We start from the raw sequence: 18,394 nt of genomic DNA on the forward strand, positions 1-18,394 counted from the left end.
ATTTAAACATTTATTATATTACCTGTGAGTGAAGTAAAAATATGTATATATATGAGAACCTAAAATGAAAATTGTATAAGATATAGTATGAAAAAGAAAAAGTTATAGGGGTTTAAACAATTAAAATATGACATAGTGAGGGGGTGGCGGAAAGGCCAATAAATACGGCAACTTACCATTTGACGTCAAGATCAAATTATTAAATACCGACTTTGATTTTAGAGGTATCACATATGTACATATGTGCATACATAATAGGGACGTAGTTTTGCATCAACGACCTAAATGGGATCACATACAGAGCGAAAATCTTTCCGATTCGTCGATTGCAATTGGCGCTATTTACGATATCGGAATAGTTTATAATGTTTACCCATACTAATGGATGAAGTGAAGCTAATATAAAACTTGTAAAAAGAACATGCAGTTTTGATAAAAAAGGATTTAATCATAGTATAGTTGAATACCTTATCACCTCACCTGTGCCTCTAAACAATCGATTTAACTCGACAAAGATGTAAAATAACCAAATACTTCCCATGTCAATGATTTGAAAACAAAACAAATAGATTGACCGATTTGTACAGCGAGATGTCAGTTGAGCCTGACGTATTTGGCCACAACAAGCATATCGAATCAACATTATAATATAAATATTTTAAAATTAATAATATAACCTATGAGTGAAGTAAAAATATATGTACATATATGTATATGAGAACCTAAAATGAAAATTGTATAAGATATAGTATGAAAAATAAAAAAATTATAGGCGTTTAAACAATTAAAATCTGACAAAGCGAGAGGGTGGCGGAAAGGTAAATAAATACGGCAACTTACCATTAGACGTCAAGATGGTCAAAATTGTAGCATTTTTTAAATTTGTCTATTATGATTATTTTTCACCATCGTACTGACGGATTTGATTTGAATATATATTGTTGACCAAACCGCGCAAAATGGCAAAGTTTCAAAACGATAGGAAGAATGTAGGATATCAAATCCAAATATTGTCAGACGAACGAGCGAAGTCAAACATAGAAGAGGCTTGTAACAAAAAGGAGGGCATTTTTTTCATATCTCTTTTTCAAGAATAGTTTCGAAAAATATTTTAAAAAACAATAAATGCTCATTTTTCATCTATTGCAGTTTTATTGAGTTGATTTTGATAATGGGTGTCTGTATGGGGAAGGGTTATTTTCAGAAATTCATCATTTTTTTCATATATCCGTAATTATTTTAAAAATAAAAGTCACCGAGAGCTTGCTCGAGTATGTAGCTTTAATGTGAATTGAAAAAATATATACATTTTATGAAATATAAGGAGGCAAAATCGCCTATTTTGACGCAACATTGTCATATTTAACGTCAAAACATTTTAGCCTCCTTATGATTCTTAAAATTCATATTTCTTGTGTTCAGATTAAGGGTATATATGTACCTATGTATACTTAAAGAAGCTGTCGACGACTTTTGTTTAGTTTGTCGTCATATAATGTCTAGTAAAGATTTTTTAATCACTGGTACTTTATTAATTTATGTATCTACGTACGTACATATTTACATAGACTGAGTGAAAGACAGGGCCACAAATTATTATTCAAAATTTCAAATTAACATAATGCGCATAAACATTATCGCATCAGTTCTATACGAGATACGAGAATCTCACATAGAAATTTAATAGGCATACTAATTCGTAAACAGAGAAAATATTTAATTATTAATGCGTACGAATGGTTTGTATGTTTAGTGCGCAACTAGAAGTTAATCTCGTTTCAGGTGAACATATTCCGGCGAGCTGGTTACTCCCTGGGGAGCTTTTAACCCTATCTCGCCGGGCCAAAGAAAACTATTTAGCAACGAGGAGGGAGAGGACTAAACGTATAATCGCGTAATAAAACTTGCGACCCGTTCCTTCTTTGTCTTTTAGTACATTAGCGCAGGACTCTCAGGATAATTGTTCTCGAGTTTCACTCCTTGGTAACAATATGGATTACGTTACTAACTAGGATTAAGTAAGCGTGTATAAAAAAAAAATCATCAGTATATAAACTAGTTCGACTGTCGAAAGGCAAACACCGAAGGAACAGCAGGAAAAGCTTTTTTTTTTTAATAACTTGTTATTAAAGCTTGTCTGAGGTATGAAAAAGTTTTATATAAGTGCGTAAAGACGGCTCTCGGAAGGCGATTAGTTAACAGTTTGCTTTTAATATCCCACTTTCGGAACTTTTTTCTTTATGTACGCGTATAAATACATAAACGAGGATATAAAAAGTGAAAGTAGTGAATACTGAAAGGACAGGGGTGGATCTGAGGGAGAGATTGACGAGCGCAAAGTACAAGGAGTGATAGTAGATGGGACAAAAGCTCGCGACAGGATGATCAATGTGGGTTTTAAATCTGTGGCCAGGTTCTAATTCTTATTAGTTTCACGTCTATCAAGGTTCTTATTAGTGTCACGTCACCAATCGGTCTGAAAACTTCCTACATTCTTCTGATCGCTTTGAAACTTTGCCATTTCACGAGGTTTGGCCGCCGATAGAGATTTCAATGGAGTCCGCTAAGTCGATGGTGAAATATAATCGTAATAAACACGTTTAAAAATCCAAAAATTTTGGAGAAGGTGACAGATCACTCACTGCCAATAAATAGCCAGTAGCCTTGTTTGTTTGATTTTCCGCCCCCCACTCGTTTTGTCAGATTTTAATTGTTTAAACGACCATAATTTTATCATTATTTTTTCACTTTATCTTACAATATATTTAAATTATAGGCTCTCATTATCTCTCATATATATTTTTACTTCACTAATAGATTGTTCAATGTTAAAATTCAAAGAATTAATTTTAGGCAGCAATTTAACGGCTAGTATTTTAATCAATTTCGGTAAGTATATATGTAAATCTGTTTTTGGCTATTATTTTACTATAAAAATAGTCAGTATTATATTATTAAATGTTAGTTTAAATAACAAATGGACAGTATAAAAATCTGACGTACATTTGCCAGATCAAATAGCAATTACTAATGTGATACTAACCAAAAAGTAATACTGGCCATTCGTCAAAATAAATCTTACCATTTATGTTTTAATACTGACAATTTAATTTAAATACTGACCTTTTATTATGTATACTGACCACTTGTATATTGAAGGATGGATACTGGCCGTTCAATATAAATACTGGCCATTAAATATAAATACCGACCTTTCATATTTAAATATTGACAAAAATGGACTAAAATACTTACCAGTAAAATAGACGCCTTAATTTTATAATAACGGCTTTGATTAAATTTTTTATATAGATTTGGATGGTAAAAATATTCACAAAGCAATGGGAATTGACAAGGAAAGGTTTATTTATACTAATCAACAGTTCACGGCTACAGCACAGTACAGTAGCTCACATAAACGACAGTCTCTATTCATACTATCCAGCACCTCACAGCTTCGGCACGTTCTGACATGTTTTGGCCGAGTGCAAGGCAAAATCGGCTTACATATACATTACAGAGGGCGAAAATACGGTTCAATATTGCTTGCGTCATATCGTCCAGTCAATATTGTCACAATATTCATATGCACATGCGCACTTTCGTTAATACGCGTGTACTAGCTACTTCGCACTTGAATATTTCTAGTGGCCAAAGAAAACCGGTTTAGTTTGATACACACGGTGACATGTACTGCTGTATGGTATTTTATTTTTTTTATTTTTTATTGTTACAAATCAATATACACTCGTCATTACAGATTTGCTCCAATACATAAACAATCAGAAATACAGTAATACATATACGATCAGAATATATAGTATATAACAATTAATCAGAAATAATAATCATAAAGACATCTATGGATTATTTTTAGATTTTTTTTTAGTACAATTTTTATACATATAATAAATACGAAATTATAGAGATGTCTATAGAGATATCTATAGATTTCAGATTACTGTGTATAATTATTACAAATTATACACAGGCAGATTTTTGTGACAACAGGTATAGATCTAATACCAATTTTCAGGAACCGTTTCAGCAATGATCAGATAAAATTGGCAAACTCTGATAGAGAAACGATCGATTTGGAGTCACAAAACCCCCAAATCTAACCAACAGATGGCGAGGACTCGAACCTTGGACCTCAGTGGTGCTAAATATATACGCTACCACTAAGCCAAACTGCTGGCTTTGTCGGCTACTTGCTGTTACATCTAGGCCACGTTCGTACTGCTGGTTAAGTCGGTTAAAACTTATAAACCAGTTTCTCATTGTTAAAAAAAGTATTGTGATTATACTGACTGACATGAATAGTATTAACCAAGTGATTGTATTATATTGTTGTCAGACAAGCAGCTGCTCTCTTTAAAAAACTACTACGGTAAGTAAATTGCTAGCGGCTTATAGGGAACGATCGACTTACAGTCAAAAACATCTAAATTTGACTAGCAGCATCGCAGAAATACTTCAAATCATTGTACATACAATATATGACTAACCAGGGTTCGAACCCAGGACGTATCAGTCGCATAATACATATGTATAAGCTAACTACTTAACTATACTGCTAAATAAATAAATAATATGGAATTAATGAAATGATTTAAAATTAAAGTACGTATAAATTAGAGAGAATGTCAGTTAAAAAAATAAAGTTAAAAGAGATAAAGTTAGAACAAATGTAAAAAGAAATCTCATTAAGTGGTCTCATTAGCCCGCCCTCGTCCCCGAGCGAAACAATAAAAGTCAGTATTAATAAGAGCGTTTTTGGATGGAAATGAGAGTAAGGGTCTTTGCAGGGTTAATTGTGAGAAGGGGTGTGGGTGTGAAATATAACTGGCGTCCCGCACATAACGCGCGGTTTTATTTAGTCAAATCGGATTCACGAGCAGTGATGCATGAACCTCGCTTGGGTTCTACAACAACCCCAAACTGAAACCTCAAAATAATGAACCTCAAGACGATTCCATACATTCGCCTTTGTTCTTTGACTATTTGCTCGGGTAATTTGACTACTGCTAATTGTTTTACGAACAGCTTTAGGAGACATTTCGGTTCGTAATGGCAGCCAATGCAAGGTGAAAGTTTGTCATCTTTTGGCAAATAGTTCCATGATTGGAATACGGGAATTATTTTTCGAAAACATCTCATATAAAAAGTAAAAGCTTTTCGATTTTAAATGTGGAGGGATGGAATATGAATCATCCAGATCTGATGGAAAATCTCCCTGTGGGATAGAGAGCATGAAACAGATTAATCCAGAGGGTGGATTCCTGTCCCCGTCCTTCCAAAAACACTAGGTTTTTCCAAAAAACCACAATCGGAAAAATACAACAACATTTTATTAAAAAACAGAAAGCTTGGATTTATTCTTTAAATATATTTTTAAAAATTTTTATTCATTCAATGTGAATGTTTTTGAAATAAAATTAAATGTGCTTTTATATATTTGATATTTATATAAAATGTGTGTTATTTATGTATTGTCTGGCCACATTGCTATATTGCGGTAACATTTAAAGACACTGTGGTATATGTGTATTAAAATAAAATAACAAGTTGAAAGGGACTGAACTGTTGAAGGGTTGAACTGTCTTCACTACATACACCACTGGTCGCCAAGCGGGCCTCTTTTTGGGCGTAGTTCATTTTTTCAGTATTATCCTATTGGCCTATTTTTACTTATTACTTACCTCCTTTACGTTTCACATGGCTTTCGTGTTCGTGGTCATTTTTTATATCTCTTATCTCTTATCCAGCCGTTTTCATACTTTGCCATATTGCTCATTTTGGTCATCAATATACGTTAATGTATCGTCTGCCATTACGTTGGAGATAAAATATCGTATACAACGGGTTTCAAATTTCGAGCTCATCGAGTTGCCTGACGTCTACAACGCCGACGTCAACCGCGTTATACTGTCTTCTAACCTTTTCGCCTTGATATGCCCATTACAGATTTTAATTGTTTAAACACCTATAATTCACTCTATATTTTATAAAATTTGGTCTATAGGTTCTCGTTATCTCTAATATTTAAATATTTATAGTTTTAACTTTCATATGTATATATAAATTTCAAATTTGGCGTCTAGCTTCATGTAATGTAATACACAATTTATATTGTTTTATGGCCAAATATGTCAAATCTGACATTTCACGGCTAAAAATATATCTCTTCACGGAGTTTTATCTGCGAGATAATTTCTGTAGATGCAGCTGACAGGGGTTTTCAATATAAAATATAATATGTATTTTAGTAAAATAAATAAGCAAGTACTATGTATTACAATATTATAAAATAAACCAATAACATTAGTATTTTTGTGTTAAATATTATAGGTAAGATCCGTCGTTATCTTTTTCTCTTTGTCAAGGGAGGTTAAATAAAATTTTTAAAAAATTCTTATTAAATAGCGTTGATTTTCAATTATCCTAGAGCTATGCAATTCGACGGTTCCAACTTTAAAACTATTATAGAAATATCGTAAATTCTTATTTAATCATAACAAAATATTTATAAACAAAATGAGCATAATTGACAAAAAAGAGAACAAAAGATATTGTCAATAAAGAGGACATTATCTTTTGAAAAGAGACCTGTTGGAAACGCTTACATACATGCAACATACATACGTATAAGGAAGTTTTACTTATTTGATGTGTTTTGTAAAATATTAGGTCAATTTTAATTGATTTTTTAATTAAAATTTAATTTTTAATTTTAATTTTTAAATTTTAAATTTTTATTGTTTTTTTATTATTATTTTTCCTTCTTGTGAGTATGTTTATACAACATGTTTTTTTATGTATTTTCTGGCCACAGTGTCATGTGTCACTGTGGTATTAAAAATAATATTAAAAATAAATAAATAAATTAATTAATTAACGTATTAAAATAATTATATAATATTTTCAATTTCGAATTTTTGATGCAATATATGCTATTTATATTTTCATATTTGATATTAAAATTGTAGTAGTACATTTCTAACACAAATAACCAAATGTGACAAATAGTAAACTTGATTTGTATTTCGATAGATGTCGCTAATAGCTTAAAAACTATCCTATATTTTGCGTAAAATTTCTGTATAGATACTCGGGGAAAAAGTTTTTTAAGTTACTCTGGTTTCCCTTCAATACGAATAAATCTTTCGCCTTTTACTAAAGATTTCCGTGGAGGGGAGCACTCAAATGAGTCTATAGACAATTTTTTGAATTCCCGCTCTTGAGCGGGAACAATCCATCTCATATTGCAGTTCTTATTCTTACGTCGCAATAAGAATAAGAACTTAAATAACTAATGCCCAAGAGTGTCACAAATGGTACTAGGACACTTACCCCCTGGACACATACCTCCCCGGACACATACCCTCGGTCAAAAACCCCCCCCCCCCCGGACATTAAGACCCGTGCAAACACCTACCCCCGTCAAGGATAAAAATTGACAGTATCGATGCTAATTTATTTCGGCCAGAAAAATACGTATTCAGAAATACAGATATTAATAATACATAGATTCTTTATAAATAATCAATAATCAATAATAAAAAATAAGTAATCAATAATAATTAATAAATAAAAAATATACAAAACTCCAAAATCAATTGTATTTTTTTAAATCTCTTTTTCTATTCCTTTTCTAGATTTTATGTACAAATTCTATCATGGATTTTCTAAAAATATTTAAATATAATAATAATATACACTTTTATTTAAATTTACTTTCAATACGACAGAACGCAAACGCTAACTGGTGATAAAAAGTCTTTTAAATTGATATTTGTTATATTTACTACACTAAATTGAAATTAAATATTGTATAAAATTGAAATTCAATATGCCTTACCACACTCAATTTATTCTCATTTATTACTTTACTTTATTATTAATTATATTAATATTTTTTTACTATTTTTAAACAATGGCGGGGGCTTTTGGCCAGGGGTATGTGTCCGGGGGGTACGTGTCCAGGGGGTACATGTCCGGATACCGTCACATACATACAATTAATATGATCACAGAAAATCATTACGGTTCTTATACTGAATCAATTATTAACATTCCTTTTCTTTTTCTTAATTTAAGTTACCTTTCAAGTTGGAACCCCAAGTGGTGAAAAGATCTTAAATGGATCTTCATCTCAAAACAAAAATGTCACCATCCTTTACGAAAATTCTGACAACCGTATTTTAATAATCATATATATAGTTAGGAATAGAGATATACATAATTATAAAACGAGAAATAGGAATAAATTAATTATAGGTAGAGTTAAGAAAGCTAAAACTGCAGCAGGTGTTCAAATGTATAATGCCCTTCCTGAAGGCATTAGAAGTTCTAATAATATTGCTGTTTTCTTTGTGGAAGATGAATTATAATTTTTTTTTGTTATTTTGTATTATATGTATTAGCAGTTTTGCTATTTGAATAAATAAATAAATAAACCAATAATACTGTTCTTACGGCAAAAAACTTGAATAATAATTCAAGTAACCGAGTTGGAATTGGAATTGAATTAAACAAACTAATAAGAGGGGTAATTGGATTATTACGCATATTGCGATCGCCCAAAAGACAATTTTTGCCATAAAAATCTCGAATACGGAATATTTCGCACTCGAGTTCTCGTTGTATGATGGACTTTTCGGCTGCCAGATGTTCCATGTTATAGAGATTTTAGTGACTTTTTGGCGATCGGTTTCTGGGCAATAATCACCGAACCAATAAGAGGCTTGTAAAAAACAGGATTAAACTGAAAAAGTCTTGGAATTGAGCAAACGTACTACTATATATATTTCATTAGTTTTCTGTTACATTATATGCATGTATGTAAATGGTCCCAAATAACAACAGTTCAAACATCAAAGGTAAGATAGCCAGTACAAAAACATTCCAAAACATTTGACAGAATTGGTACATAGTTTTGTTTTTTGATTTCTGATTATGACAAAAGATTTCAAAGCTCCAGACTATCCCAATTAGAAAATTTCAAAGAGATATTTACGCCTACAATCGAGGTATATACTGTCGTTTTCCCAAAGGCAAGCAATAAAAAGTTGAACCAAACGTGACCCACACTACTAAAATAGCGTTTCTATTATTATTTTCATATAAAATTAGCCGAAGTCACGTTCGACTGAATCCGATTGGATAACGTTAGGGTAGATCAGGGGGTCTGAATTTTTTGGGTTGGGGCGACGATCCAGATTAGTATCACCGTATTAACCTCGTGACCCCCTCTATCAATGGAGCGCAAAAGAAAATGTAAAATCGTATCAAATCGCATCACTAGATAATCCCGAATATATATTTTGATAAAAAAAAATTCGTGTGAAACAATGAGAATTGAATGTGAAAACTTTCACGTTTCATTTTGCAGGAATTCTCATGTGTTCGCTAAATTTGATTATTGGAATTACTTTGGCCGCTAGGATCTTCTCTACCTATAATGTACATACATAATGCTGAATAACCATTAGAATAGTTTCAGTTGGGACAACTTTCACGTCCCAGTGGTTCTCCGAAAATGGTTCTACCACTTTGAAGTGAACCCACCTAAGAACCTTATCAAGATGCTTTTCGAATGGAACATAATGTGCTCGTCGCGGACTTATCTCGCTTCGAAGATCGCATTTAAATTCAGAATTCTGCCCGCGGACTTTTCCACTTTATTCTCGCGTTTTCCGGATTTGAACACTCTTTGAATCGAAAACTCAAATTACAATTGTGTAAACATCCTGCGACGCCATGTATATGACTTGTTAAACAAATTCTTTAGCATTTCTCCAATACGGATAAATATCCTTTGGAATTTTCCGAACAAAACAGTGTACATGTACATATAATGAGCCGTTAATTCTTGACAATAACAATTGAGCTATTAATCCTTGTAATAAAACTTTTATATGAAATTAAATTTGGTACATCTTTATAAATATAAAGTAAAGCTAAATAGCGGTTTGTATATTATATATAAAATATAATGAAGAATACTTTACTTTTCATAAACAAAGTTTGGCTAAATTCGTCCCAGACCAATTAACTTCTACATCGAATTCAAATACCAAAAAGATTTGTTTTCATCATCCTTTTGATCTTGTCGAATAATTTCAAAACACTTCTACCGTCAATAAGCGAATTAACCGTGTTCGGTTTAATTCATCTCGCAAAATAATCCTCAAAATTAATATGAAACTCCATCAGATAATTATAATTTGTATAGATAAATGAGCAAAATATATTGATGCTTTTCTAATTAAGCCTAAATCAGTCAATCGAACGTATATACGTACATATATACGCAATATAGCACCAAATCACCAGACATCCTATCAATCAAACGGAAAACAATTCAATCGACGATATAGTATGAACTCGTAGATGTATACAGTATGTAGTTGTTTGGGGCTCGAATTCGACGTATTCTGAAATCCGTTTTACGAGGGCTTGAACACGCGTTCGGGCTTCGTCTTTCAGATTGGCCGAGCGGAAGGGGGTGGGTGGGAGGTTTTCCGACGATATTTCACCTTTGGTCTGCCCTTATTTTTGACGTGTTCATCCCCGAGATGCGACGAGGAGAGGGGGTGTGTTTGCGGAGTGTTAGGGACGGCCGCAATAATCGCCGAGCAAGTGCTTCCAGATCCTTGTTTACCAGTATCGTGTTTGCTTTGCGATTTATACACACCTGCCTGGCTAAGCAGATCGGCTGTCGTTCCTTTTTCCGGACCATTTTCCGGATCGAGCCCGTAACCTTTGAAGATCGCGCGACCGCCGCGTCCAATCGGATTTTCCGGTGCGAAACGAAAAGGAAATGCCATTGTAATAATCCCCAATGGTGTCGGAATCCTATTGGGCTTATTCTACTATTCAACCTACATACATATAATATATACGAAGAGGTACCTAAAAGTATTCAGATTATATTTTTTTTAAATTGTATGGATGTTGTATTTGTTCAGCCATAAAGTACTCCCTATTAGGCGTGTGTAGGGTTTGCAATACCGGTATTTAGCTATTTTAAATACTAGGCCGGTATAGTAAATATCAAAACCGGTATTGCAAAAAAAAACTGGTCAATGGAATTGTGATACTTGTGGAATAATTTAACATCAGTTTCATAAAAAATCTATATATACTGTATATGTACAATACCCATATACCGGTCTCCGTGACGAGACAGAATGTTAAATGACAGAAAACGCAAATATCGGGAGGAAAAGATTCTGCGCGCGCACATTATTACGGGTGGAAAAGCCTGTTCCTCTTGTTCCTGTTGTATCCTGCTCGCGCAAATTAAGAGAATATGTACGTGAGTATGTAACGTTTACCATGCACCATTTTTTTTTTGAACTTTCGACATAAGATCTTTCGATTTTCGATCTTTGCCTTCCGATATTTGCGTTTTCTGTCATTTAACATTCTGTCTCGTCACGTAGACCCATATATACATATATATATATATATATATATATATATATATATATATATATATATATATATATATATATATATATTATAAAAATAAGTAAAAAAATAAATGTAGGTATATAAAAAAATAATGTATTAAAATATAAAAAATAATTATAATATTATATAAATAAATAATAAAAAATTATATAAAATTAATTTATTAAAATCAAAAGGAAATTTGAACAATATTTCAACAACAAATGTACAAATGTGTGGGATTAAAATTTCAATCAAAAAGATTTCAATGATTGGGGTTTCAATCAAAATTATGATCCCGGCTTAAACTAATGTAATTAAATATATTACTAAGAGGTTTGGGCCGCGTAAGTACGTATGTATGTGATGATATAAAAGCGTGTACATATAAACTAGGAGTTCTTCAATTGAATTTGAGTTTCTTGAAATATTACAATATTGTCTGCATTTTTGTGTTTTATTAAATACATATATACGATTTTTAACACCAAAATTACAAGTGACCCAATATATACAGATATTCGTAATATATTAAAATATTAACAACATTACAAATATTTAGCCTTTGTATACGTTGAAAAAATGTCAGTATATTGTATGTATAAGGTAAATACATATATGCATGGAAGATGGATAAAGAATGTGCTCAAATGGTTCCCGAGAGGCTGTAGAAGGAAGCGAAGAAAGCCGAATTAAAGTTGTGGAGATGAAGTACGGACAATATGTAGAATAAGATGGATGAAAGTTGCGAAAGCTAGGAATGGTGGAAAATTGAAAAGGTGACGAGGGATGGTAAAAATTTGACAACGTTGATATTGAAGTATATCATTTCATTTCATTTTAAAAGAGAAGTTTAAAAATGAAAATTAAATAGACATACATATTTTAAATATTTTAAATCAATTTAATAATTTTTATCACAATCAATAGTATTTATAAAGCGCTTCAACATTTTAATTAAAATACCCAGGGATTAGTATATCTATTGTAAATTGAAAATATATTAACCTAACAGGAGATTTGTTTGAAGTTTACATAAAAAAATAATAATTGGAAAATTTACAAAACTTGTACGGGTAAAACACACACAGCGAAAACCTTCATAACTGAAAAGTTATAGTTGTAAAATAACAAACAAGTGGATTTTAACGGTATAAATACGAAAATTTTATATTTGTTAAAAGGATTCAACGCACACTAGTAATATTTTGATGATTCATATGTTCGATTAAATTTTGTATGAACTTTTGTTTTATTAAAATTTAACTACATTAGGCTGGATTTTAAATACAGAAAATTAATTAAGGAACTATTATTAACTCACAAAACGATATTAAAAAGAATTCTATTTGGTAAAATTTATAAAACACGAGCTGTCAGTTTTTTCAATTCCGTATGCTGTATAATATATCGTTGTGAGATGTTTCAATTGGAATTGTCACAAATACTAATGTCATAGATGTATGTATATATTCAAAAATTATTACTTTTAGGACTGCTTATGACAATTTATTAAAAATTTCTATTACAATTTATTTGTAATACGAGCTTTCAACTTACATACTTTGAGAAACACCAGAATTATAAATCAGTAAATATGTATTTATGTATACGAAAAAAATAATTAAATTACGAAAATTAACTCAAATAAACACACTCCCATTCCATAATAATAACAGTGTATTTATTTTCTTTTATACCCATACAAGCAATCTACCAAAAAAGAGCCAAAGTGAAAGCTTTCTCTCTCAGAGGGGCAACCCTTTTCATGCGAGTCGGTGATTTCACGCACGTATGCGAACCTATAAAAATTCACGAATACATTATACCGACCCCCTCATCCTCCCCTTTCCCTAACCCTAACGCTGCGGACACCATGAAAAAAAAACACCCCCACAACGACATTTAACTGAAAACGTTCGATTCCACGGGAGTTAGCTCGTGGGGGAAGCAATAAAAGCCGAATAATATCGGTTTCGCTAAAAGTCGAATACACCACCGACCTCTGTGAAAAACGGAAAAACAAAGTTTCCATCGACCGGAAACGGGGGGAGTGGTGCTTTCCGGAGTTATGCGCCGGGGGCTGATTGAAGGCGCCCCCAGGAAAAATTGGAACGGGAACGGGGTTTCGGCCCTTAATGGAACCCTCACGTTTTATTTGCCATTTTTCTCGCTGTGGATAAATATACGCAACCGTGTTTGCAGACCAGATCTGATCAGATAAAATAGGTCGAGGCTTAATAATGCGGTAACGCGAAAATCGCTCTTTTTTTCGTCAAGGGGTGGTGTTCATACGTGACGAGGGTAACGATCGTTGCCTTTATTTTTTTTCGAGACTCACCGATATGAAGACTTCTTCAGCCTGCTGCAGGATGGCTACTCTGGACCAGCCGAACTTTTTCATGAGCCTGATTCTTGTGGGGTTGTGCACCGTTGCTGAGGGATGCGTCCGGAAAAGCGTCGGAAAACGCCTTCGATCCGACAGGGCTGGGGAGCTGGCGCCGTAGCACAACTGAAATAAATCAATTACAAAGTGTGAAAAATCTTGGTATTTGTATGATATATAACACAGAATCCTTGATATATATACAAATAAATATTTTTTTATTATTATTGATTTAAATTACGTGCAAAACGATGTGAAAATATGTACTCAAACGTTACACTCAATACGCTCATATCATGAAGATTTCAAAGAAAATATGAATATACATATGAACGGTTCAAGCCTGTTACTTTTTTAATGAAATTGTTAAAAGTATCTGCAGTTTTAATAAAAATACAGGAACTATTTTGCTTATTCCAGACAAGATATGACTTTTCTTATAGCACTCAGTGAACACGAATCTGGTAATAAAAATGTTGATTGGCTCGAGATTCGGAGATATATGTGTTTTTTAAATCGCGTGATTTATCTATATCTTGGTGTTATTCGGTCGATGTCTCAAAATATGTCAATTTCCAGTTCAAAATAAATATTGGATTCTATAGTCGGGTATTTTATCTTTCATTTGCAGTAATTTTCAGCTTTCAAATCTCTCTAAGTAGTCGTCCAGTTCAAATCAGAAGTCAAAAGTACGTATTTTCACTTGGGATTTTTTTCCACTGTTAATACTATTTTATATTGAGTATTTTCTATTGAAACATGTTTATTGTGATAGTGTTCTGGTTACACTATTTTTTGTTTTCGTTTAAAAGGGTTAATAAGAAATATGCTGAATTTTAAATCGGTAAAATTGCGCGCTTAAAGCTCGTACTAGTATTTACTCGTATTTACCCGAATCTGAATTGAACTAATAGGGATAGTATATTTAATTGTCTTTATATAAGAATTAAATAAAATTACATTTAGAAAAATCATATTTCGACTATTCTTGTGGATTAATAACAAAAATTCGTTTATTTTATCGAGTTAAGACGGTTATCAATTTTACAATATGCCATGACAGGAAATTACCACAAGTTAGGTATATGTATGTATGTATATGGTTAGATTAAACTATAAATGAAACCATAACCAGCAGCGTAGACTAGTGCTTAGCATATATGCTTTCGAACATAGTGGTCACGGGTTTAAGTCCCACTGGTTGCTGCTGACCAGACCTTGGTTTGTGACTCCAGGTCGATTGTCTCCTATCAGAGTTTGCCAAATAAAATATACATAATATTTTACAATATTTAATAATGTTACGTAGGGGTCGGTGGAGGATCCAAGTAAAAGGCCGAAGTCGTTTCACAGCGTTTATTGATGATTAAGGAGATACACGCACTGGCAGTGCTCAGCCCAGAATGACCTGATATCTCCTACGTACCACCTAATAAAGGGTAGATCTCTCAGGACGTCTAATCTGTTTACCTATTGTATAGTCACGTATTCGGATATGTATTCCCACGACATTGGGTCTCTCCGTACCGATTCTGAGAAAGGACTAATAACGGTCATTGTTTAGCCTAAATGCACTTAGAGTCCAGATATAATCCTGGAAGTAAGTACAAGCACTTAGTTAATCCGTTAACAGATATCCGTTGGTCCTAAGTGCAAGCACTTAGTTAATCCGTTAACAGATAGCCCTTGAACGGTCACATAGTCTCTGGGATTCTATTCGCTTACGGCGTACGTAACAATACATTTAATTTTTATTACAATTTCAATACACTTATCGAGTCATAATTTATTTATTTATACTTAGTTTTCGACCATTGTGGCATTATAGAAAGAACCTAATGCGCCACAATGGCCTACATTTGAAAAAGAAATACAAAAAATAAAGTACAGAAAATAAAAAGCAAAAATGCAAAGGCAGAAAAACATGATAAAATGAAAAAAAAGTAAAATAATACATAAGAAAAAAAATAAATAACAAAGGTGTACACCTTTGTTATTTATTTTTAATAATTTAATTTTTAGTACAATTTCAATACACTTATCGAGTCATTTATATTATATATATTTATATTTATGTATATATTTATAGTTAGTTTTCGACCATTGTGGCATTACAGGAAGAACCTAATGCGCCACAATGGCCTACATTTGATAAAAATAAAGTACAGAAAATAAAAAGCAAAAATTCAAAGGCAGAAAAACATGATAAAATGAAAAAAATAAAAAAATAAATAACAAAGGTGTAAAAATCAAATAAATAAAATCCTCTAATCCTATTCTTAGTTACACAATGAACAAAAAAAAAAGTACCTAAAAGTATACATAAGGAGAAAGAAAAAGAAATGTAAAATAAAATAAAAAAAAAATCACAGCGATAAAAATAAATAATAAAATCTACGATAATACATACAATTTCTTATCTCGAATTCAAGACTTAATAGCTTATAAATTGAAAAATAAATAAAGCAACTGTGGAGGGGTCAAAAAACGTCTTCCTATCGTTGATTTATGGGCATAGCAGATAAATTGGAATTGGATTTCTCGTAATTTACCGATCGAAAGTGTATGTATTGAAGGACGACAAAAGTTGCTCCTGTCTGCGACAGGCCAAAGACGATCGGACAGCTCGACATTATGAAAATTTACTTGTCGCCGACAAAAATAAAATAAAAAAAAGAATACATAAAAAGAATCAAGAGACCCTCTTCTCGGAAGAAAAAAAAACCAGAGAATGAAAAGAAATATCCGCGGATTCCTCTTAACATTATCAGCATCTCTGCAGGAGCGCGAATCTGGCGATGTTCCTTTTCCATTTTCACCTAACGACGCTTATGCTCACTCAATAAGACGTTTTCCCTCTTTTTTTTTTATTAACGCGATTGCGGTTGACGTTTCCTAGACTCCCCCTTTTCATCCCCTCGCCCCCATCGTTTATTATATTATTACGCTTTTATTCGATATCGTTCGCATCAATCTATTACGTTGTAAGTGCTGGGATTGTGATGGATTTGTCGAACTCGCATCTAAAATAATACACGAACCAATATCGATAAAAAAGTCTTCTTTAAATTGAATTACACATTACGCACCACTCTAATCAATCACTCTAAATTCACCGAGGCAAATTAAAATTTATACCGACGCATTCGCGTTTCGTTTTAATTAATGAATGTTGGATTTTCGTACAAAGGTAAATAATATATATACACACATATATACATATTGTTGTTATTTTATACAGGTGGAAACAGTTTCAGTTCTAATTAACATATTATATTATATGGGCTCACTTTGGCTATTTGGATCGCACTGGGAACGAAACTTTCAGTAAATTTAAACGATATATTATTATTGTATGCGTTGTACAGGGTGGCGCAATTTTGTATACATTTTACCTTATTAGGTGTGTTTTGTTTGCAAAGTGAAATAAAACACATCATAGCCAGCAGCGTGGCTTGGCGCTTGCGATGATACTAAGCACCGAGAGATCACCCGGTCAATCCCATGAGCTGATCTGCTGAATGCTGCTGGTCAGACTTGGATATTTCTGTCACCAAGTCAATCGTTTCCAATCAGAGTTTGCCAATTTATTTTATCCTAACCCTTAATTAATACCAATCCTAACAATCTAATCTTAAATAAATAAATAAACCAACTCTGAAAATGTAACTGGTTATGATTTCACTGAAACGTCATTGAAAATATATTTTCACTTGAAATATAATTTCACTGTGAAATATATATGTATATGTATGTTTTTACTGCATCATAGAGTTCTGTCAGGCAGCATATTTTAAATGGCTTCTAGCTACATATTTACACACGTTGTTTTCATTTTGTAATATTATTATTAAGCATAATGTGTATGTATGTTGGTTTTATCTTTATTTATATATGTATGCTATTTTTTATTTTTATATACATACATATATGAGTAATTTATCTTTATTTATGTGCTTATGTGTATATGCATGTACATATAATGTGTGTATGTATATGGATGTATGTATGTGTATGTGTATATGTATATATATATATATATATATATATATATATATATATATATATATATATATATATATATATATATATATGTATGTATATGTGAATATATATATGTGTAGGTGTGTATGTATATATGTGTATTTGTGTATATATGGATGGTGTACATATGTATATGTTTATATAATTGTCTTTGGCCAGGAAGGCTCATTGGGTTTACCTGTTAACCCAATTGAAAATAAAAATAAAAATAAAATATACATACATATATAGATTAGCCACAGTGACTTTACAGAATACTCTAATGTGTTATGTTATACATACATACATACATACTTCGACATGCATAAAAACAAAGATTAAATATAAAATATGTATGAAATCCGAGTCCAACAGATTTTTACAAAGATAAACGAATGAAAAAGATAAATACAAGATAAACAAATAAAAAGGAAAATAATAAAAGCTATAACATGACTAAATAGCACATTGCATAACTAAACTAAAGTGTTAAAATATTGGAAAAAGGTTATAAAATAGAATAGA

General features: G+C 32.0%; 1 protein-coding gene and 1 non-coding gene across 2 annotated transcripts in view; one reads left to right on the top strand and one right to left on the bottom strand.

Annotated features, from left to right (window-relative positions):
* The window catches only part of GABA-B-R1 (gamma-aminobutyric acid type B receptor subunit 1), a 298,837-nt gene that overhangs the window by 50,331 nt on the left and 230,112 nt on the right, over positions 1-18,394 (bottom strand). Inside the window, exon 5 of the mRNA XM_077439559.1 lies at positions 13,802-13,972. Within this exon, the coding sequence (XP_077295685.1) occupies positions 13,802-13,972 (171 nt within the window). The remainder of the gene's footprint in view (positions 1-13,801; positions 13,973-18,394) is intronic.
* On the top strand, positions 7,133-7,252 carry LOC143918486 (U5 spliceosomal RNA). The gene has a single exon (XR_013261130.1). It is a non-coding gene; the product is annotated as a U5 spliceosomal RNA (small nuclear RNA).

Source organism: Arctopsyche grandis, chromosome 10 (genome assembly GCF_051622035.1).
Source record: "Arctopsyche grandis isolate Sample6627 chromosome 10, ASM5162203v2, whole genome shotgun sequence".
Classification (NCBI taxonomy): Eukaryota; Metazoa; Arthropoda; class Insecta; order Trichoptera; family Hydropsychidae; genus Arctopsyche; species Arctopsyche grandis.